Source organism: Hypanus sabinus, chromosome 23 (assembly GCF_030144855.1).
Source record: "Hypanus sabinus isolate sHypSab1 chromosome 23, sHypSab1.hap1, whole genome shotgun sequence".
In the NCBI taxonomy this organism is placed as follows: domain Eukaryota; kingdom Metazoa; phylum Chordata; class Chondrichthyes; order Myliobatiformes; family Dasyatidae; genus Hypanus; species Hypanus sabinus.
Window position 1 is genome coordinate 23,285,777 of NC_082728.1, and position 25,108 is coordinate 23,310,884.

Below are 25,108 nucleotides of genomic sequence, written 5' to 3' on the forward strand. Positions count from 1 at the left end.
GAGGAACTTAAAGCTGTTCACCCTCTCAATCCCAGATCCATTGATGTCAATGGTCAGATTACTTTAAACTTCAAACTGTGGAAAATCCTTTAATGTCTACAGAGATATATCTGGGAGCCCTCTCATATCATTTAAAATATTTTGTACAAATCTACTTTATTCCAATGCAATTTTTTGAATTTCACCAGAAATTGATCACAAGGTAGAGCAAGTAATGAATATCCACATTTTTCAGATTCATTCTGAGAACAATCATTCTAACGGATTACTTCAGTTTGCTTTGCACGCTTATATTTTACCTGAATTTAACCCCGTTCCCTTAGCCATTCCCAGCAGTCTGAATTTTTCATGAATAATCATTAGAATACCCAGTAAATAAGTACTAGTATGTGCAAAGGGACCCTTCCCCAACCTGTTTAAAGTGGAATGGAGGTAGTGGGATACATGTTCATGACTCATTGGATATACAATGAGGCCCTATCACTGGTACTGTGCTCAATTTTAGCACATTCTATGAAAGAAGAGCCCTACAAAATTAATCTCCTAGAAATAAGTTAAATATAAGTTCCTCTTGTTCTTCTATAGCCCAGTGGACTACAGCGGATCAAATGTCTAACACGCACATCTCCAGATATTTGGTTCCATTGATTTCAATGGGACTGAAAATTGGAAGGGTCACCACAGTGATCACTAAACTCAAGTTAATAAAATGTTTACAAGTGAGGATGAACTTCAGCTATCAAAGCAGGATAGTCACAACCATGTGTAACAAACACCAATTACTTGGCAAGAAGATATTTAAAATTATATTTCTAAACGTTTGAAAAATATTGTAATGATTGTAAGGCACTTTTTATTGGGAGCCTTTGTCAGAATTACAAACTGGACCACATTTAATTTCAATAAAATTATTATTCATCAAATTCTGTAGTTCTTTATTTACTGAGGACTATTTCCTGCAAACCATTGTTTTTGACAAAGCCCCTGCTTAGAATTTCAACCATTTATTTAGGCTTTAGTGTGATTGGCCATTTTTTACAAACAGAAAAACCCTCACTGAATCAGTGAGCTTGATACACTGGCATACACCAATGACATTACCGACAGGCTTTAAGGAATTATGCAAACAAGCCTGCTGTGTTGCAGGGAGGGAGGGAAGAGACACAATTTGTACCAGTAAAGGTCCAATTAAAGTGGGTCTTCCAGTGTGGGAATGCCATCATTTCATTGAAAATGAATGATGATGAGTCTGAGCGATAATGAGGACCACCACAGCGTAACCAATGACTTTATCTTCTGCAGCACTGGGGGCTTTTCAATAGTTCTAAGTTGTATTAGATAGACACCAAACTAAGGGGTATGACAATAACACACTGAATTCCTAAAGAGTCTGAAAAGTGCTCTATAAATAAAGTTATTATTATTACTATTAAAGAGTAAAACACTTCTTTTAGCTTGTTATGGAATGTGTTCCAAGATTTCACCAACATGAATGCACTAAAGTGCTAAAATAATGTTGATATTATAATGAGATGAAGTAAAATGCCTTGAGACTGAATTACTGCACGTAATATATTTATTGGTATTCCTGCTAATGCTGATACAGTATAAAGAGTATAATCATTAAATAGTTTTGTATTTTGGGAATGATTGAATCATCGGACTCAAATATATAAAATAGCTTTTACAGCCCCCTCTTTGAGGGCTAAGTCTTTTCTTTCTCCCTTTCTTATGGGAGGCAGTGCATGAACGCAAAGTTAATTTTTTTTAGCCAGCAGGTATTCTTGCTGCTGAATGAGATAAATAAGAATTAATTTCTTGGTCTATGCTGCAAATCTGTGAACCTCAAGACCAATTATTTCTGTTTATGTGCTGCATTTTTAACAGTGTAAAACAAGATTAGGTGCAGAGTCAGGCTAAATCCAATGCTCTGTTACACACGGATATCGGAACACATGACAAACAGGATGCCGAAAGACAAACAAGAGAAAATCTGCAGATGCTGGAAATTCTGGAAAGCCACACACACAAAATGCTGGAGGAGCTCAGCAGGCCCGGCAGCATCTATGGAAAAAGAATACAGTCGCTGTTTTGGGCCGAGACTAAGAGTTAGGTTTTAAGGATCCTCTTTAAGGTAAAGCACCAGCAAAGCGGGGAGGTTCAGTAATAAGTCCAGGGTTTGGAGTAATAGCAAATGGCTCAGAGATTGTCAGAAAATATCCATTAACCAGTGTATATGAGGAGCACTTCCAACCTTTACCCCAAGTATGCCTTAGATAAGGATCAAGGACTATGGATCGGAACAAGTGTTAACCCTGATATTTAGAATTAAGTTCGTGGAAATGAGTTGCACGAAGGTTCAGACCAACACCCTTGTTGTCTGGCAGCCTACATTAAATCAAGTTATATCAACATACATGGTATTTTCTTGTATTGGGTAAATACATGCAGGCTTTTTCCCCTGATATTAGGTGAGACTGGAACTAAGGACCACAGGTTTAGGGTGAAAGATGAAATATTTAAGGGGAACCTGTGGAGGAATGCCATCACTCAGAGAGTGGTGCTCCTGTAGAATGAGCTGCCAGTGGATGTGGGTTCAAATGCATCATTTAAGAGAAGTTTGGACAAGTACATGGATAAGAGGCGGCATGGATTAGATGGGCCAAAGGGCCTGCTTCTAGGCTGTAGTGCTTTATGACTTCATCCATGCCAGAAGAGAGATTCTCCAACATAGCTAAAGAGACTTGAGGCCCATCAGTCTGCAAACCTTGAGTAAAACATTTTTGCCCTGAAACTGTACTGGCAATGCAAAGGTTAATAATCTTGAACTCCACATAAACTACAGACATCATTATTAGAGGAATGCGACATTAGGTCAAAATCGTAACTATAAGAAACATGACTTCTGAAAACTGGAAACTTGGTCATTATTGTAGCAAGCTAGAATAATTATCAATGAAAGCAGCAGTACATTTGATAGCTTTGTAGTGTGATTGCATTATCCAATTAGATCAAAAGACAGGAAGCTGTGGTGAATTAGTGCACAGGATAGACAGGTGAAGATACCCTTCTGTAATGGTAATGTAGTAAATGGCAGCCAATGTGAATTCAGATGAGTATATAATGATATGGTAATTATCAATGGACTTGTATCCAGTGGCCCAGACTATTAATTCAGTGATAGTTCAAATTCCAACACAGTAGTGGGGTGGGGGGTATAAATAAATTCAAGTAACAAAACTACCTGGTTTTAAAGCCTTTAACAAGACTTGTACAAACACATCTGATTAATCCTCAACTCTTTACTTCATCCCTTCCCCTCTCTTGGTTTCACCTATCCTTTACTACATCGTAGTTAATCCTCCCCTCCCCCACCTTTTTACTCTGGCTTCTAATCTCTTTTTTTCCCAGTCCTGATGACGGGTCTCAGCCCAAAACATCAACTGTTTACACTTTTCCATAGATGCTGCCTGGCCTGCTGAGTTCCTCCAGCATTTTGTGTGTGTTGCTTGGATTCCCATCATCTCCAGATTTTCTCTTGTTAGTTAATTCTTTCTCAGCTGCCATTTGAAATGGCTCAAGAGTTAATTACCTACAGTCAATAAATGTCAGCCTTCCAAATAATGCTCGAGTTCCATGAACAAATGATATATAAAAAAAGGAAAGATACAAGATGACCAATGTCCTTGACTGCTTCATTGAAAAACCATAGCACACTGTACATGATCAAAATCAAATCAGAGTGTAAGTAATAAAGCAAAAACAGTAACAAAATGAGATGAAGGAGTTGTGCTCACCCAGCAAAAATAATCTGTTTTGTTTGAGCAGGCTTCACCATTAGTGCAATAGAGTCAGGGCAGTGGTTACCACAGCACATTTGATGAATTAGCTGTACATTGAGAACTTTGCTGAAATTGGCAAATTTAGTAGGCTGGATTGTAAAAAATTCTGACCGCCCAGTGTCCTAAAGAGAAATGAGTTTCTGAAAGGTTTCTATTAACCAGAAACAAATAGAGTATTTCCTGCTCTTTGCATTTAGTTGGCAGAAGCTAAGGCTTCTGCCATTGAAATTCTGGGACTGTGTGTTTTACTTGTTGTAAAAATACCAGAGAGAAAGAATTGCATTTATATAGCAACTTGTACATAATTTTCAGAAAGATACCAAGTGCTTAAATGACAATAAAAGTTATTTTTAAAATGCAGTCATTGTTTTAATAGAAAAAATGTGGAAAGCAATTCTACACAATAATCTATAAACAGCAATATAATAATGACTAATTTTTGTTTCGAAGTGCTGTCTGAAGAATAACTGCTCATTCTTCTTTAGAACCTCACAGGATACATATCATCTATCTATCTGAGAAGCATTCAAGGCCTGGGTTTAATGACAAAACAAAAAAAAACATCTTCAACACCCTCAGTATCAGCTTAGATTTTGCTTGAGATTCAGGGCAGGGGTTTAAACACAAATGATTCTAATTCAAAGGGAAGAGAGCTACCAACTGTCCAAAGCTGACAGAGTTTACAGTTAACTGGAGTCCTTAATGTTATTCATGCTTATTTATGTAGGTTCTGATTGGATTGTCCCAGAATTCCAGCTAGGGAATTTGACAAGAATTTCCCCATGTGAACTGCTTGGCATTGCCCTGGAAATACTTCAGAACAGGAATATTAAAACACAAAACAATCCACTTACTTAGCTTTCTTGCTGTCAGACTTCTCAAGTTCACTGAGTTGTCCGAGAGAAGACAGGACAGTGGAAAGGTGTTTGCGTTTTCTCGGTCGACCAGGCCCGCGTCTGGCTGGACTCCTTGAGTTTTCATCCCTTCTATTAAGCAGAAACAAATAAATCTATCACCTCGTTTTATAACATGTTTCCTTGTTATCGTTCTCACAGGTTATCTACCAGCCACTGAGCATGCACCAACAGAAGATGAACTGCCTGCACCCATAATAATTTTCACCACTATGGCATTTTGATGGTTATATTACTAGAACAGTATCGAGAAGCTTCAACTATTAATCGAGGGCATGAGTTTGATTCTGACTACGATTAGCTCAAATTCGTTGTGGAAGCAATGGAGGCCTTTAAGCTGCCGGGCTGCGGTAAAAATCCAGCTGATTCAAAAGAGGAAACCAGTTTCCTTACCTGATCTGGCCTAAATGTGACCAATTACATGATTGACACTTAACTTCACTCTGAAACAAGCAAGCAAACCACATCCTTTAAACTATAGAGAAGGGAATTTGGGATAAACAATAAGTGCAGGCCTGGACAACATTGTCTAGATCCTAAAACTGAAGAGATAACTTTAATGACAGTTACCTTACAGCACTATCATCACCTGAAAATTAATCACTAAGCTCCAAGTCCTAGGCTTCAATACCTTCTTGTGCAACTGGATCCTCGATTGCCTCACCTGCAGACCCCTGTCGGTTTGGCTTGCCAACAACAATCACCATCAGCACAGATGCACCACAAGGCTGTGTGCTTATCCCCCTGCTCCCCTCGCGTTATACACAAGACAGTGAATCTAAGTACAGCTCCGATGTCATATTTAAGTTTGCTAATGATGCCACTTATTGTTGGCCGAATCAAAGGTGGTGTTGAATCGGCAGAGTGGAGGGAGATTGAACATCTGGTTGAATAAGAACCTCTCTCAAATTCAGCAAAACCAAAGAGATAATTATTGACTACAGGAGGAAAAAACTGGGGGTCCATGATCCAGTCCCCATTAGGGGATCAAGAGGTGGATAGGTTCCCTAACTTTAAACTCCTTGGTGTTATCATATGCGAGGATCTGTCCTGGGACCAGCAAGAAAATGCCATTTCACTTTGATAATAAATTTACTTTGAACTTTAACTTGGGGGAAAACATTTGCAAAATTTAAATGAATTACACACATTCTCTTCACCATGAAGTAGATCATCTTTTTATTTTGCTTTGATTTGGCTTGTCACTCGGGAACATGTGAATGAAATATTCCCAACCAAAGCAAAACTAGCGAACAGTGAAGAATAGTCTTTAGACTCAAGTACAGGACAACAGGTCCTCAGCCACTTGCTGTAGTTGGCATGTGGTGCACACTGACAGACAAACGCAGGGTACTTTAAAATGATCCTGCAATTCAAAACTCCAAATTACTAAAGATAATGTTCACATTTTTGAGTGTTTTCCACTTCAAGGGCATTCACTTCATGAAACGTAGCAAGCAGGTGCAGAGAAAGCCAGAGACTTTGACGTCATGCAATGAGCCAGCAGTTTCACACTAACATAATACCATAAAAGACTATAAATACTCCAATTAATACAGAGAAGATGCATCTAACTCAAGAAGCATGAAGGTCATCTGCAACTTTAGTAACAAACCCAGGATACTCATCCTGTAATAAGAGGGAAAAAGCAATTGTTGTAATGGAACAAAGTCATCGGAATACAGTTCAATTAGAACCTATTCTCCAAGGGAACTCGTAGGGAAGTGCAAAGTCTCAGATCACACACAAACAAAGGTAACTTTGCAGAAAAGTATTAGAGGTGCATATGAAAGTAGAGTCTGACAGAAGTGATCATCTTTGGGAGGGCAAGACAGGAAATCATGAACCACTGCAAAGTATATATTTTGTGCTGTGCTAGACATTATGTTTTCCCAGATTTTCCCCTCTTCTCAGTCTCCATCCACTGAAAGTCATCAGGAACTGAAACAGTAGGCGACAGAAGGCTCTGGGCCAAGAACCTGAAATTTATATTATTAATAGCATTCAATGGAAAATCCTATTTGACTTTGCTCTCCTCGGATTGGCAATGAAGCTGGTTTTGATTACCCATCATCATTTATACTGGAATAACAAATTCAGCTGCACTTTTGGATAATCCTGGTTTGTGGAGCGGATTTAATGCATTAAACTGGTGCTCCCTTAAAGGAACAACTAAAATATTTCATAAAATTTGTAAGATTATCAGTTTTAAAAATGATGTCAGATTGGCACGATAACTAGTGGCTAGCGTAACACTTAATAGCGCTAGTGACACAGGTACACTTCCTGGCACTGTCTGTGTGGAGTTTGTACGTTCTCCCCGTGACCACGTGGGTTTCCTCTGGGTGCTCTGGTTTCCTCCCACATACCAAAAACATACGGATTAATAAGTTACATTGGTGCTGGAAGCATGGTGACACTTGTGGGCTGCCACCAACACATCCTTGGACTGTGTTGGTTGTTAACTAATTTCATTGTATGTTTTGTGTACAATTAAAGCTAATGTTTATCTTTAAATTCCATTAATTACCCATATTATTAAATTGTACTATAATACTTTTCATCTGAAGGTTTTGTTTTTCCAGCTGTTTCTGATCTCCAATTTGTTGCAGCTGCTTTGATAGTTTCTCCCAGTATCTCTCAGCCACGTTCTTTGAACTGCATCACGTGGGCCAATCACACTGTTGGGCACAAATTTAATTCCCTCTAATGTGCAGAGGGCCCGACTGTTGTTGCAAGCTGCTGTGAAGTCTGCGCTGTGTGCAGACACCACTCGGCGCAGTGCAAATACACCTGAAATTTACCAGTTGCTGAACGAGCTCATGTCGAAACCAGCAGCAAGGTCTGTGCAAACATCTGGAATGAAAAGGGTAACGAGCTGCGAGCCGAAGAAAAGGAAACTTAACATTGCGGTCGGGGGGGGGAGGAGAAACTTCACTGAACCAAAGAAGTACAGATAGTACGATTAAAACCTCACTATATAATATGAATATGCCCATTAAGGGAATAAATCGAATCTAAACATGACCACATACATGTTTACACATCCACGATACCACATACAGTACAATAAAACGTCAAAACACTCAAAAGGAACAGGGCTTGGCTTGTTGTTAGCTGTATTATTCGGTGAGTGTGGTGGGCATACTAAATTGGTACCAGAATGTGTGACGACACTTGCGGCTGCTCCCAGCATATCCTTACATTGTGCTAGTTGTTAATTCAGTGACGCATTTCACCGAATGTTTCGATATACACATGATAAGTAAATGAATCCAAATCTGAAAATTAACAGGTTGTTCACTGAGGACAATGTACTACACTCTTGGGGTTGGGATGGGAAGCTTTAAAGAGGCACCCACTCGTGATCGTGTCTCCTTTGAAGCTTAGTGAGCTCCCGTTGTTTTTCTTTGTAGCGTCGCTGTAACTCTGCAAGCCTCATCCTCATCTCCAGCTCCAACGCATCCATTCCGTCAATTGCAGCTTTCAGAGGGCAGACCTTGAACATAGAGAATCAGTAAAACTCAAAAAGAGAACGACAAAACTGTGTCCTAGAAAAGTGAAATCATTCAATTGTGATTCTTGACATGTAATGACTGCATAAAGAATCGATATAAAATAACGAACAGTGTTGTATAAGGGCTCTTCCAGCAAATTTCACCATTCTTCAATGATTATTGTTATTTTTTAATTGTGCTGAAATCAATATAAAAACCTCCAACAGATTGTAAGAGTTTGTCCAGTAAATTAAAATGATGTATGATAATTATTGATACATGATTGGTTTCTGTTTATCGTTTTTTTTAATATCCAAATTTAAAACATCCTGCATAAAAGTCTTCAAGCCATTCATAATGTGAGAATGACAAGTAAAATACAGATTAGTTCCAACCTAAATTCTATCTTTTAACCAGATGTTCATTTTGTTGCTGAAACAATATTTTGACTGGCAATTCAACACATTCTCATGATTCTCGGCACATCATCCCACAGTACCCAACCATTACAACTGCTCGGATCCTTCTCTGTGGGTTCCACTGCAGGAAAGCCAAATTCCTGGTCCAGGGAAAATCAGGGTTGTGATTGTAGCATCACTGGGCATCTGGGTGCTGATTGCTGCCTCTTCTCTTGAGTTAAATGGACTTTTCTCACAGAAAACTTTGCATTTGGCTTGAGGCCAATTTTTCCAAATCCACTGTGTGCAGTCTATTAAAAAATTTAACGTAGGAATTGTTTGAGATTGATGCCTTTCGGACCGAACACACTACATTTAAGATTCTGGGCTACTGCAGTAAGACTGAGATGGATGAAAGTGGTTGGGTTGAGCTGTTCCCGATCCTGGCAATTTACTTGCAAATGTTTCATCACCATGCGAGGAGACATCATCAGCGTGCTGTTGATTGTGACGTGTCCTCTGGATGCTTGGTTTTTATATAAGTATATAAAGGCTACACAATTGTAAATTGCCAAGATTGGAGATCAACTCAACCCAACCATCAACCACCCGAATTATACATCTTTCGAATTGTTTCCATGGATGAGTGTTCTGAGGGATTACCATTATCAAGGATTTTTTTTTCATCAGCCTTTTTGTGGAGGGGTGGGAATGGCAATGCAAACCAATCAATTTGCAACTTTGTGGTGCTGTACTGCACTCCCTGAAATTCGCCACCACACTCACCGTTTCCGCCTTTGGATGCCATGAGTACTTCCTTCGTAAATTCAGTACCCGCGGGATGCGAACTACATAGGATTTGCTTGGTTCTGTTTCAATATGAGGGTGACCCAATTCAATGGGTAATGCTTCAACCAATGAACGAGCAGCAGCAATTGTTGCAAGGCTTTGGAGATCATGAGTAAGCACAGCCTTGTCCTCCCCTGTGTATGAGAGACATGGTCAAGTTCTTTTACCACTGATGCATTAACTTGATTACCCCTTTGTAATGTAATCTCACTGGCACTCAATCCCAACATTAGCTCTTTCTCTCCCAAAACATTTGAAAAAGGGCAACAGTCACAAATTTTCTAAGCATATTTTTTTAAACTTACATCACCTAATCAAACATATAATTTTCATTACTATTGATAAGGGAATGCTAACAAATTTATACACAGCAACATTAAATACAGACAATCTGAAAGGATATTCACAGCAAGATAGTTAATGGGTAAGAAAGAAGAGTAAAAAGCAAGTAAATTCATTTACCTGAGAGAACGGAAGAGACAGATAATGATTGTAAAAGCCACAAGCAAAACAACACATTCCATTCTTTGATAATTTTTCTAACTATAAACTTTTTTTTTTAGCCTGCATTTCAAACACAGCATTTTTCAGATAGTCAGTTCCTCACTCACCCATTCCACATATCTTGGTCAAACCCGCAAGTATCTGGCGACATGCAAAACACTAAATATCTCTTTTGACAATTCTCTGGAATTACAATCTGAACCCTGTCATTTCCCAGAAAAAAACTCTGCTCTTTGTTTGTATCTACTCCTTAAAAGGCATGACTTGCATTAATAGGTTTTCTTTCACCATCTCAGAACAAACCAAGAAACTCCTGTTAAAGAAAGCAAGCTTGGCAGCCAACTAACGTATTTAGTACAAGCAAAAATGATACATGCCACCAGCCAATTATATTGGAAGACAGAATAACTTTGGTCTGGATCTTCTTTCCCTTTTTTCCTGAATTATATCATGAGATTTTTATATCCAATTGAGAAGTCAGAGGTCAGCATTATGCCTCACCCCCATCAATGGAAAACCCTTTGAGGACCTAGGCTTCAGATTAGCAGGTAACCAACACTCAGTCCAGTAAGTGACAACGCTGATCAAAGGTGAGACTTTTTAAACTCTGAAAACTTTAAATATTTTCCTCTATCCTGTCATGCCAGACAAGTGGCAGTTAAACACACGGACAACATGCAGAAAATGGTGTGAAAAATGAATGTACCTTCAATATTTATACTGTAGAACGCCCTCCCAAGTTGCACTTTCTCCATTCAGGAGTTTGACCCACTACAATAATTTTCCCAATAAACATAGAAACACAGAAAATAGGTGCAGGAGTAGGCCATTTGGCCCTTCGAGCCTGCACCGCCATTCAGTATGATCATGGCTGATCATCCAACTCAGAACCCTGTACCTGCTTTCTCTCCATACCCCCGATCCCTTTTGCCACAAGGGCCATATCTAACTTCCTCTTAAATATAGCCAATGAACCGGCCTCAACTGTTTCCTGTGGCAGAGAATTCCACAGATTCACCACACTCTGTGTGAAGAAGTTTTTCCTCATCTCGGTCCTAAAAGGCTTCCCCTTTATCCTTAAACTGTGACTCCTCATTCTGGACTTCCCCAACATCAGAAACAATCTTCCTGCATCTAGCCTGTCCAATCCCTTTAGAATTTTATACGTTTTAATAAGATCCCCCCTCAATCTTCTAAATTCCAGTGAGTATAAACCTAGTCAATCCAGTCTTTCTTCATATGAAAGTCCTGCCATCCCAGGAATCAATCTGGTGAACCTTCTCTGTACTCCCTCTATAGCAAGAATGTCTTTCCTCAGATTAGGGGACCAAAACTGCACACAATACTCTAGGTGTGGCCTCACCAAGGCCTTGTACAACTGCAGTAGAACCTCCCTGCTCCTGTACTCAAATCCTTTTGCTATGAATGCCAACATACCATTTGCCTTTTTCACCGCCTGCTGTACCTGCATGACCACCTTCAATGACTGGTGTACAATGACACCCAGGTCTCGTTGCATCTCCCCTTTTCCTAATCGGCCACCGTTCAGGTAATAATTTGTTTTCCTGTTCTTGCAACCAAAGTGGATAACCTCACATTTATCCACATTAAATTGCATCTGCCATGAATTTGCCCACTCACCTAACCTATCCAAGTCACCCTGCATCCTCTTAGCATCCTCCTCACAGCTAACACCGCTGCCCAGCTTCGTGTCATCCACAAACTTGGAGATGCTGCATTTAATTCCCTCATCTAAATCATTAATATATATTGTAAACAACTGGGGTCCCAGCACTGAGCCTTGTGGTACCCCACTAGTCATTGCCTGCCATTCTGAAAAGGTCCCGTTTACTCCCACTCTTTGATTCCTGTCTGCCAACCAATTCTCTATCCACATCAATACCATACCCCCAATACCGTGTGCTTTAAGACAGTCCTTCCAGGTGAGGCGACACTTCACCTGTGAGTCAGCTGGTGTGGTATACTGCATCCGGTACTCCTGGTGTGGCCTTTTATATATTGGCGAGACCCGACGCAGACTGGGAGATCGTTTCGTGGAACACCTACGCTCGGTCCGCCAGAAAAAACAGGATCTCCCAGTGGCCACACATTTTAATTCCATGTCCCATTCCCATTCTGATATGACTATCCATTGCCTCCTCTATTGTCAAAATGAATCCAAACTCAGGTTGGAGGAACAACACATAATATACCGGCTAGGCAGCCTCCAACCTGATGGCATGAACATTGACTTCTTTAACTTCTGTTAATGCCCCTCCTCCCCTTCTTACCCTATCCCTGACATATTTAGTTGTTTGCCTGTTCTCCCCCCCCCCCCACTTTCTTTCTCCTGAGGCCTCCCGACCCATGATCCTTTCCTTTCTCCAGCTCTGTATCACTTTCGCCAATCATCTTTCCAGCTCTTAGCTTCATCCCACCCCCTCCGGTCTACTCCTATCATTTCGCATTTCCTTCTCCTCCCTCTACTTTCAAATCTCTTACTATCTTTCCTTTCGGTTAGTCCTAACGAAGGGTCTTGGCCTGAAACGTCGACATCGCTTCTTCCTATGGATGCTGCCTGGCCTGCTGTGTTCTACCAGCATTTTGTGTGTGTTACCATGTGCTTTAAGTTTGCACACTAATCTCCTGTGTGGGACCTTGTCAAAAGCCTTTTGAAAATCTAAATATACCACATCCACTGGGTCTCCCCTATCCACTCTACTAGTGACATCTTCAAAAAATTCTATAAGATTCGTCAGACATGATTTTCCTTTCACAAATCCATGCTGACTTTGTCCGATGATTTCACCTCTTTCCAAATGTACTGTTATCACATCTTTGATAACCGACTCTAGCATTTTCCCCACCACCGATGTCAGACTAACCGGTCTATAATTCCCCAGTTTCTCTTTCCCTCCTTTTTTAAAAAGTGGGGTTACATTAGCCACCCTCCAATCCTCAGGAACTAATCCAGAATCTAAGGATTTTTGAAAAATTATCACTAATGCATCCACTATTTCTTGGGCTACTTCCTTAAGCACTCTGGGATGCAGACCATCTGGCCCTGGGGATTTATCTGCCTTTAATCCCTTCAATTTACCCAACACCACTTCCCTACTAACATGTATTTCCCTCAGTTTCTCCATCTCACTAGACCCTTGGTCCCTTACTATTTCTGGAAGATTATTTATGTCCTCCTTAGTGAAGACAGAACCAAAGTAGTTATTCAATTGGTCTACCATGTCTTTGTTCCCCATGATCAATGCACCTGTTTCTGTCTGTAAAGGACCTACATTTGTCTTGACCAATCTTTTTCTTTTCACGTATCTATAAAAGCTTTTACAGTCAGTTTTTATGTTCCCTGCCAGCTTTCTCTTATAATCTTTTCTCCCTTTCCTAATTAAGCCCTTTGTCCTCCTCTGCTGGTCTCTGAATTTCTCCCAGTCCTCAGGTGTGCCGCTTTTTTTTGCTAATTTATATGTTTCTTCTTTGGACTTGATACTATCCCTAATTTCCCTTGTCAGCCACAGGTGCATTACCTTCCCTGGTTCATTCTTTTGCCAAACTGGGATGAACAATTGTTGTAGTTCATCCATGCAATCTTTAAATGCTTGCCATTGCATATCCACTGTCAACCCTTTAAGTATCATTTGCCAGTCTATCTTAGCTAATTCGCGTCTCATACCTTCAAAGTTACCGCAGAAACTTATTAGTAAAAGTTCAATGAATGCTACCATCAGCCATTTCACCTCCCATGAACGAACAACAAAACTTCCCAAGAACTACCTTGGGTGGATAATTGGAAAAACACATGTTTCATATATTTCTCCAGATGTCTCTCTCTACTAAATATACCAAGCAAAGACCAGCACTCTTATTGAGTACAGTGACTGCCTTGGGTAAAGACTCAACTGGGCAGGTCCAGGCAGCATGCAATTTCTTTCTCAGTCTAACGTTGCAAATTAGGTAGGAAAACAACTTTCCAAATTGTTCCAAAACTGTTACTGCAGACAGAAAGGGTTTAGGTTTTCCCTATTTCTGCTTCAACAAGGGACTTGCCAGCTTGACATCAAAAGGCAAGTTTAGTAAGGAAGATAAATGCAGTGTTAGCACAAGACATTAGATTGGCATTCTGTTTCTAAGTCAGCATGGTGTGTCATTTGGAAAGGAGTTTGGTGTTCCCGCATGCCTGCTGCCCTTAACCTGGGCGGCAGAAGCTGCAGATTCAAGAACTGAGGAAGATTTGAGGGCGACACGGTAGCATAGTGGGATTCACTTCCCACCCAGTCTGTAAGAAATTTGTATGTTCTTCCTGTCAGCATGTGGGTTGAAGATGATCATGATGGCTTAGTAAGTTGTTGGCGCTTTAGGCATGGTGACACTTGTAAGCCGCCCCCAGCACCTCCTTGGACTGTGCTGGTCACTGACAAAAAATGATGCATTTCACTGTATGTTTTGATTAAATAAAGCTAATCTTTAACCATGATGAGCCACTGCAAGTTGCCTATAGGTGCCATTCATTGTGTTCACTCTGGGACTTTATGGTGACGTGTTAAGTTTTGTGGCTATCATTGCCGAATTCCATTTGCTTAATTAACTAAATTTAAATTCGTTACCATGATGGGATTTGAAACCATGTCTCCAGATTGTAAACTACTGATAATTAATCTAACAGCACACTATCATTCTGTATATATACCATCCAAAAGATGGCACCTTGGTCAATATTTCACTCCCTGATTACCAAATTCAATCTGCCTAACCAAGTCTCTAGGGTGGACTTTGAATCTATAACTGTATCAATTGAAGGCAAGAGGGCTGTTACCGAGCCAAAGCTCTGTGTGGACTGTGAAAGGAAATACACTGAACTACAGAAGATTTGTTGATTTCAGAACCATCACATGATCCCCTAATAAGCTTTCTTTGCCTACCTTTCCAATTAGATTTTAACTCAATGAGTCATAGAAGTAGTATATAAATCTTAAAGGTCTTGGGCAAAAATAAACAAATTATGTCAACTAATCTTGAATAAGACAATCAGAATGATGTCACAAAATATCGCAACATAATGCCTGTTCTCGGATTCCCTGGTCATCCTATCAGAGTTACATCACCTTTTCCCTAAAGAAAGAATGTTAATGGAGTCAATGTCCTAAGATACTCCAGGAAAGTCAACCCTTTTGGCTAGAAATGATCAATCAGCCGATAAAGGCAAGACGAGTGAATCTGCGGATGCTGGAAATAAATAAAAGCACAAAATGCTGGCAGAACTCAGCAGGCCAGGCAGCATCTATGGGAGGAGGTAGTGACGGCGTTTCGGGCCGAAACCCTTCATCAGGAGGGTTTCTGCCCGAAACGTCGTCTCTACCTCCTCCCATGGATGCTGTCTGGCCTGTTGAGTTCTGCCAGCATTTTGTGTTTTTAATCAGCTGATAAAAGTTTTATTGATTAAAAAAGTAATGAGATTACAGCAATTAAATAATTTAACAGCCTATGTGTAATTGGAGTCATTGAAAACAGTGCTTTCAATGAGATAATCATTGTTTGTAACAGGTACATAATATACACAGTGGCCATTTTATTAGGTATCTCATGTAACTATTGAAGTGGCCTCTGTCTGTATGCTCTGTCGTTGTAGTCCATCTACTTCAAGGTTCAAGTTGCTGTGCGTTCAGGGAGGTTCTCCTGCACACCACTATTGGAACGTGTGGTTATTTGAGTTGCTGCCGCCTTCCTGTCAGCTTGAACCATTCTCCTCTGACCTCTCTCATTAACGAGGTGTTTCCCCACCACAGAACTGTCACCTGCTGGACGTTTTTTTTCTGTTTTGTGCACTATTCTCTGTAAACTTTAGAGGCTGCTGTGTGTGAAAATCTCAGGAAATCAGCAGTTAACTGAATATTCGAACCACCCACCACCATTCCGTGGTCAGTCACTTCGATCATATTTCTTCTCCATTCTGATGTTTGGTCTGAACAAGTGAACCTCATGACCATGTCTATGTGCTTTTATGCACTGAGCTGCTGCCACACGACTGGCTAGATATATGCATTAACCAGTAGGTGTACCTAATAAAGCGACCACTAAGTATATGTTTGCAAGGTACACATTCTGTATATGCGTGCACATTGGCCCAGACTGTTCTTCCGAGGTTAGACTGGTGACGTACAGCGTCAATTCACCATTGGAACGTTATTCCATACCTTCCTCCTGCAGGGAAATACTGGGACAAGCCCGGGGCGATGCAGCCAGGGGCCACTGAAGGAACTCACTTCCACAGATTAATACAGCCTTACTGCCTCACTGTCATTTTTAAATGTGTTCCAGAAGTAATTAGCAAGCGATGGTGCAGCATGAATAATACGCAATAACTTTAAAAAACTGCAATAAACAAACCAAACCTCCTGGTGGCTAAAAAAAACTAACATTTTACCTTAATTTGTTTTTAATGTACCTGCACAAGGAATGACTCGAATAATTGCAAGCGACTTTAATTAATAGGCCACATGATCTCAATTTTAAGTCCCAGGGAATGCGAACCAGCTTCCTTCCTCCATGAGTCACAGACCCTTGTTAAACTCATTACTGAGCAGCATAAGATCCATAAACGTTTGCTGAAGACTGCTAATACTCAATAGAGCAACTGCAAACGTTGCTACTAACATCTATTACAAACATGCTGACTCCCATATTTATCTCAAGTGCTCTTCGTCCCACCATGACTCCTTTACGCACTCTATTCCACTCCCCTCGTTCCACCGTCACCGTAAGACCATAAAACATTGGAGCAGAATTAGTCCATTCTGGTCTGCTCTGCCTTTCAATCATGTCTGATTTCTCTTCCCTCTCAACCCCATTCTCCAATCTTCTCCCTGTAAACTTTGATACCTTTATGAATCACGCACCTATTAGCCTCTGTATTCCCAATAACTTGACTGCCAACTGTGGCAATGAATTCCACAGATTCTCCAACCTCTGGATAAAAAAATTCCTCATAAACGTAAGCAATTCCACAGATGCTAAAAATTCAGAGCAGCACACACAAAAGGCTGGAGGGACAGCGGGTCAGGCAGCATCTTTGGAAATGAAGCCGTTTCAGGCCAAGAAATTCCTCCTCATCTCTGCTCTAAAGGGACATCTTTGTATTCTGAGTCTGTGCCCTCTGGTCCTAGACTCCCCTACTTTTGGAAACATCCTCTCCACATCCACTCTATCTAGGCCTTTAGTGGTCAACAGGTTTCAATGAGATCTCCCTCATTCATTTGAACATCAAACACTTGTCATGTTAACCCTTTCAATTCAGGATCAATCTTGCGAGCATCTATTGCTCTGTTGATGAGTTGATGAGACTGCCTCTGAAACATTTTTTTTCCCTGAGCTTTGGCTTCCTTTTTGTTATTGTCAAAACAATCCATGACTTCAAATCATTCTTTACCTGCACTCCTGTTCTCACCCCCTCTACTGCAGTACTGCACAAGGATAGCATTCCCAGAGCCCTCACCTTATACCCTAACAGCCTCTGCAGTCAACAGATCAATCTCCATAATGTAATAAATGATTGAGGTACAGCGCGGAAGAGGCCTTTCCTGCCCTTTGAGCGTTGCTGCCCAGCAATACCCCGACTTAACCCTAGCCTAATCATGGGACAGTTTACAATGATCAATTAACCTACCAACAGGTACATCTTTGGACTGTGGGAAGAAAACAGAGCACCCAGAGGAAACCAGTGTGGTCACTGGGAAAACATACAAACTCCTGACAGGCAGCAGCAGGAATTAAACTCGGGTCAAATGTACTATAAAGTGTTGTGCAAACCACCAAACCTCTCTGCTGCCCTTTCAGTGACCTTGAGAGAAGATTCCATTATGAGACACATATTCCCTTTTCCTCCTTTTCCAGCATTTCAGGCAGACCATTCCTTTCCTGACTTTTCTTATTCCTGTAGGGCTCTCAGTACCAGTAACTGTGGTGTTAACTGTTCAGGCTAACAAAATGGCTTCTCTGTACTGTTATAATGAAATGGCTTCTCTGTAATGTTACTTAATGCCGTTAAAGGTTTCTGTAGCAGGAATGTTTGGGTCATGACTGCAGACAAGGGGGGAACTAACCAATGGAGAATTGTTATGCTATCTTGATTGTGTCAGCTGAGCGGGAGATCGTGGTCTTTTTCGGGAAGGCGAGTGAGGAGGACGGATGTGTGAGGAGCGAACAGCGGTTCCAGGGCAGCGGATACTGGACGTCAATGGTTCAGACGGTGGCCAGAGGCTCGGAAAGTCGTTGTGGATGGAACCGGAGGCGTGAGCTCCAACGTATTAAAATATTATGTGCACAAACTGATAAACTTACTGATTTGGTGCCTTTAGGTTATCTGTTTTCACTAACACATCACCAAGAAATAACTATAAAGTTGCGATTATTTAGTCGCCTTTGGTGTTTTGTCTGGTATTTGTGTTGCAAGCGTGTACGGGGGGGGGGGGGGGGGGGGAAGCATTACACCATATTTACACCGAAGTATTGCACTATTGGCGGGGCGATGGCGGTTCACACTAGGCGAACGGGGGTAAATTGGGGGCAAAGATGCTACATTCCTATGTCTCCTTCCCTTGCTAAAGCAGCTGGAGCAACACTCATACAAGGTTATCTGGCCATTGAGTGCGTAGGAGCAGACAGAGAGTGAAAACATGAACTAAAGGTTGTGGGACTTGCAAGAGTCCAGCAGCAGGAGGAAATACTAGGTGTTAGGTGTGTCTGGCTTCCACTCCCTGGGAGAGAGAGCAGGAAAAAACTATGTTAATATTATGTGACTGGTTAATTGGTACAATCAAGTTTTGACCGCTTGACAGTCTTTCCAACTGAAGCAATGAGCCACTGCCTCCAACCCACTGGGACTGCATCCAGTGTTCACAATATGGCCTCCGTTATAGTGGAGACAGGATGACAGGATGAATGCTTTCCGGAACACTGGCGTTCAGTCACAGGGGTAACCCTGAGCTTCCCATTGCAGGTCACTTTAATTCCCACCCCACTCCCGGTCCCACCTAACATTCTGAGGCCTTCTATGCTGTCACAGTGAGGCTTAACACAAACCCGAGTCCCGTACCTCTTTTTCCATCTGGGCTCACTGCAGCCTTCTGGACCAGTATTTCGAACCTGTACAACTTCTGGGGACTTGGCTTCTAAGTCTGCATCAATTAACCAGTCACGTAGTATCAGATCAGTTTACTTTTCTCTGGGACTGAAAGTTAGGCCCAGCCAGACCAGCCGCCATGTTCACCTGCACTTTGCAAGTCCCACGTTTTTTGAAAGTGAAATCAAATGAAATAATCATTCATTTAATTTCTCTCTCTATCTGCTCCCATTTGCTCAATGACCAGGTAAATTTGATTACAGCTTATCCCCGTGGTCAGTGTAGCTTCACACCCGATCAGAGATATTTCCCCTCTCCACCCTCCCTGCAGCTCTCTGAACTTCTTTTGTCTCCTCTTCAGTTCTGACAAAAGAAATACAATCTAAAACACTGACATTGTTTCTCTTCTCACAGATGCAGCCTGACCTGCTGAGTTGCCCAGGGTTTCCTGTTTTGATTCCAGTACCTGCAGTTATTTTGATTTTGAGTATTTGGAAAGGCAAGGGTTTTGAGGGAGTGGCTCCTCTTTTTAAATAGGGACCCCTGTTAGTGATAACCAGCCGCATCATTCACACAGAGGCTGGAAATCCAGACCAACACCCACAAAACGCTGGAGGAACTCAGCAGGCCAGGCAGCATCTATGGAAAGAAATAAAGAGTCGATGCTTCGGGCTGAGACCCTTCATCAGAAGCTGCATCATTCATTCACCTTGGAAATTAACCTAAGAAATATCAATTTTAAGGAAATGAGGGAAATACTTATTTTCCACCTCTGTCTAATGCTTGCCTTGAACACTGGAATTCAAAGTGTTAAATAGCTCATCGACAGCAAGGTATACTGACTAAATTACTAAATAGTAATGTAGATGCCGGAATTATTGATCCAAAGGCAATTTTTTATTGCGTCACAGCAGCTGGGCAATTTGAATTCAAGTAGCTGTGCTCATTTGGAATAAGGAGCGATCATGAAACTATTGAATAGTTACAAAATTGCGTCTAGCTACCAGCCTTTTAGTGACAGAAATATGCCATCTTTACTCAGTCCAGCCTATATGCGACAAGTGTAATTGACTGTTAACCACCCTCTGAGATATGATCAGTTCAGGGAGCAGGTGCTGACCTAGTCACGGACATTCACATGGAAACACACTCTTCAAACTGGTCCATGCTGACCAAAATTTTCATTTCAGTTAGCTTCATTAGCCCGTGTTTGGCCCATATCCCTCTACAGCTTTCCCACCTGCTCAAATAACTTCTGTTGTTAATGCACCTGCGTCAGCTAACCTCTGGCAACTCATTCCAAACACTGACTACTCTGTGGGTAAAAAAGTTGCCCCTCAGTTTCCCCTCTCTTCTTCAATGGTTCAACTTAATATCAGAGAACATACACAATATACAATCTGGAATTTTTACTCTTCACAGACATCCACAAAGCTGGAAAAAATGCAAAGAATGAATGACAGATGTCAGAACCCTGAAGCCTCCTGTTCCCCTCCCACACACAAGGAGCAGCGAAAGCATCAACCCACTCCCCACCCACCATGCAAGCAACAGCAAAGTCCCCGGAAATCACGCGGCCTAGAGTGCATCAAAAACTATTGACCATCCAAACACTTCAACTATTCAGACAGGCTCTCTCTCTCAACGGCGAGGGAGAGAGAGATATCACTCCTGCAACAGTGAGAAGGGAGGCCAACAGCTCACTGTTTCAGTGTTACAATCTGTCCCATCGCTTGTCCGAGTTCCCTGACTCGAGGACCAACAGACTCTCACTCACCATTGAGAGAGAGAGGGACGGTTCGAATGCAGAGACCTTTTCTCGACAAGAGCATACACCGCCTGCTGTGGCAATGTTTCAATCTCCCTTCTTCCTTAACATGCGCGCTTTAGTTCTTGATTCCCCAAACCTGGGAAAACAACAATGCACTTCCATCCTCTGAAATATATCTGCCCTGCTTTCGTAGTTATGTAATCCTGACACAGAATTACATTCAGTTCAACACTATGTTCTGCTGTTTGCCTCAGATAAAACTCCACACAAGCCACTGCCTAACTCGATGAACACAAAAGGGTGGAAAGCAAAAACTGGAAACTTCTAATGAACAAGAAGACATGGATCCACATTTATTTATCTCTTCTGGGAAAGCTGGAAATATGACGCTGTCCAAGTCCCTTATGGCACCAAAAATAATTATTCATGGAAGAAGCTGCAAATAATGCCAAAGAGCACTCTACGCATTTTGTTGTTAAGTGCCAATTATGTTTGCCAGTTATAGTTTACTTTAAACTATAGACACCCTTTTCCAATTTCATAATTACAGCCAATTTCTCTGCTGAGAGTTCCCTGGTGTAATTACATTTCACCTCAAGCAATAACAGCATGAAAACCAGAAATGATCAAGAATTATAGTGAATGCCTTTTATTTTAAAGGGGGGAAGAATAGCAAGAATTGCATAACAGCCCAAGCGTGCTAGAAAAAAAGGCATGATGAAAATAATGATGTAAAATTCTTCTAAATCTTCTTCTAGTGCTTATAATTTCAAAGTTCTGGTGTTGAGTCTCTTCAATCTAGGCCATTAAATACTAAACATAATGTGTACACTATCTGTTATTATGCCTCCTAATATACACCAGGAAGGATTTAAGGGTATATCTAAGGTTGAAGTTGATTGTTTCCTGATTGGTCCAGGCATCAAAGGATATGGCAAGAAGGCAGGTTTGGGATCTGGGATCAGCAGACTCGATGGGTTGAATGGCCTTATTCTGCTCCTACGTCTAATGGTCTTATGATTTATTCATACTGTCAACAATGTGGACATATTCTTATTATATGAAAACTTCAGTGAGTAATTAGTTTTTCTGTCACTGAATAGATATGTGATCATTTACATGTGAAGTGCACATTTATAGTGAGAATCATGTCTCACAGTTTATTGAATATTTTTAAACAACAAACTGGTTTTAAAAATCCTTTGCAGCAAAGCCCATTGAGTTAATTGTAACACACTGCCAAACACATAATCTTGACATTTGTCATGTTGCAAGATATCTATTTCATGTATTCTCCAATCCTTTCAGAATGTTGATATCAGAATTTCCAATTTTGTCTCATAGTTATACATTATAGTCCAAGAACGTAGATGGAGGAGTTCACTATTTAGTTCTTCAAGCCTGGTCCAACATTAAATGAAAATCATTATTATCTCATACCTGACTCCACAACTCCAACATTTTCCATCTTTAACAAAGGCTATCAATCTCAGAAATAATTTTTAAAAATCAACTAACGATCCAACAAGAATTGCCATTTGTCAAGAAGAGCACTACTTCCCTTCCAGTCTCCTGGTCCAGTTTTACATGCTGTACTCAAAACAACAACAAAAAAATTAGCTTCTTTCTACCTACCCTTTAATATCTGGTAAATTTCAGTCAAATCACCCTGTAATCTTCTAAATGCCAGGAAGCACACCCCCGGTTGGTGTAATCTCTTCCTATAATTTAACCCTTGGAGTCCAGGCTTCAAATACACTGCACTGCATCCTAATGTTCCCCATGTGGTTTACATGGAAATTTGATTTATTGCAACATAACTAATACCACATTGTACCACATTCCATATCGACTGATATTTTCTATATCTGCCCAAGACACATTAATAATCTATTTAATTAAGCCCCTAAATTTTCTTCACACTCTTGCTTCTAATTAATCAAAATATTCTGATCTATTCTTTTTAGGCCCAAAGTGGATGCTCACTGTCATGACAAGAATTTGTGCCTCATGGTCAGCAAAGTGGGAGAGATGGCCATTGACTTCAGGAAGGGGGATGATGCGTGTACTCCTTCACATTAACAGTGTCGAGCTCAAGAGGACTGAGAGAACTGTGCTGGTCCAACCTTGTTGATGTCATGGCCAAGCTACCAGCACCTTTATTTCCTCAGGAGGCCAAAGAAATTTGACATGTTCCCTTTGACTCTTGAGATTTTTTTATTGAAGCACCACAGAAAGCATGCTATATGGACACATCACAGCTTGACCAAAAGGAACTGCCGAGTGTTGTGGACACAGCTCAGCACATCACAGAAACTAGCTCCCTCCCCCACCCCCAGGTCTCCGTTGATACATCTCACTGTCTCAGTAAAGTACCCAGCATAATCAGAGACCCCCACCCAACATATTCTCTCTTCTTCACTCTCCAATTGGGCAGAAGATACAAGGGTATGAAAGCATGTACCACTAGGCTCAAGGACAGCTTCTATCCTACCATTATAAGATTTAAGATGGATTCTTGATCTAACAATCTACCTTGTGATGACATTGCATCCTATTGTCAACCTGCAGAGTAACTTTATTCTGCACGTTATTTTACCTTGTACAATCAAAACGCATAGTTCTAATAAATGATGTATATGAACAATACGCAAGTTTTCATGTACTCCTATACATGTGACAACAATAAACCAAGTTACCAGGCTAGCGTGTTGGTAGCTAAGTGTTAGGGTAAAGGAACTCGTTAATGGCAAGGACCCTTAATAGTATTAATGTACAGAGGGATTTCAGGGTCCAAAACCATTGCTTGCTGAAGGTGGCCACAAGATTAGAAAGGGTGGTAAAGGAGGTATACAGCATGCTTGCCTTTATAGAGAATTGGGGCAGAGAATTTAAGAGTCAGGTAGTCATGATGCAATTGTACAAACATTTGGTTAGGCTGCACTTGGAGGACTGCACACAGTTCTGTACACCCCATTACAGGAAAGAAAAAGAAGCTTTGTAGAGGGCTTGGAAGAAGTTTACCAGGATTCTTCCTTAATTAGAAGTTAAGAGATATAAGGGAAGCAAATATATTGGGTTGTTTTCCCTGGAGCATCAGAGACTGAGGGGAGTTATGAATCATGCACAGGCAGAAGGGATTGGTTTAAGTTGGCATCATGGTAGTACAGACATCATGAGCCAAAGGGCCTGTTCTTGTGCTGGGCTGTTTTATGTTCCATGTTAATATTACTTGAAGGTATAAGCCAAGCATTACACCTCAAAAAAAAGGGCTTCAAAATAAATTACACAGAAAATGCTGGGGGAACTCAGCAGGCCAGGCAGCACCTATGGAAAAGAGTGCAGTTGGCATTGCGGGCCAAAACCCTTCATCAGCGCTGGGAAAAAAAGATTAGAAGTCAGAGTAAGAAAGTGGGGGGAGGGAGAAAGAACCATAAGGTGAAAGGTGAAACTGGGAGGAGGGGAGGAAGGGGTGAAGTAAATAGCTGGGAAGTTGATTGAGGAAAGAGATACAGGCCTGGAGAAGGGGGAATCCGATAGGAGAGGACATAAGGCCATGGAATGAAGAAGAGAGTGAGGAGCTCCAGAGAGCGGCGATAGGCAGGCAAGGAGATAAGGTGGAAGAGAGAAATGGGAATGGGAAATGGTGAAGGAGAAGTGGACGTCGAGCAATACCAGAAATTCGTGAAGTCGATGTTCATGCCATCGGGTTAGACGCGACCCATAAGATGTTGCTCCACCAACCCGAATTTGATCTCACTGCGACAGTAAGAAGGCCATGGACTGACATATCGGTACGGGAATGAGAAGCAAAATTAAAATGGGTGGCCACTGGGAGAACCCGCTTTTTCTGGCGGACGGAATGTAGGTGCTCGATGAAGTAGTCTTCCAATCTGCGTCGGCTCTCACTGATATACAGGAGGCCACACCAGGAGCACCAGATACAGTAAATGACCTCAACAGACTCGCAGGCGAAGTGCTGCCTCACCTGGAAGGACTGTTTGGGGCATTGAATGGTAGCGAGAGAGAAGGTGTAGGGGCAGGTGTGGCACTTGTTCCGCTTGCAAGGATAAGTGCCAGGAGGGAGATTAGTGGGGAGGGACAAATTGTCAAGGGAGTCGCGTAGGGAGTGATCCCTGCGGAAAGCAGAGAGTTGGCGGGGGGGTGGGGGAGATGTGCTTGGTGGTTTGGATCCCGTTGGAGATG

General features: G+C 41.3%; 1 protein-coding gene across 2 annotated transcripts in view; it reads right to left on the reverse strand.

Moving 5' to 3' along the window:
- The window catches only part of bahcc1b (BAH domain and coiled-coil containing 1b), a 286,926-nt gene that overhangs the window by 83,980 nt on the left and 177,838 nt on the right, over positions 1 to 25,108 (reverse strand). For both annotated transcript variants that reach the window (XM_059948538.1, XM_059948537.1), the window contains exons 12-14: positions 9,438 to 9,634; positions 8,119 to 8,255; positions 4,697 to 4,828 (exon numbers count right to left, since the gene is read on the reverse strand). In XM_059948538.1, the coding sequence (XP_059804521.1) occupies positions 4,697 to 4,828; positions 8,119 to 8,255; positions 9,438 to 9,634 (466 nt within the window). The remainder of the gene's footprint in view (positions 1 to 4,696; positions 4,829 to 8,118; positions 8,256 to 9,437; positions 9,635 to 25,108) is intronic.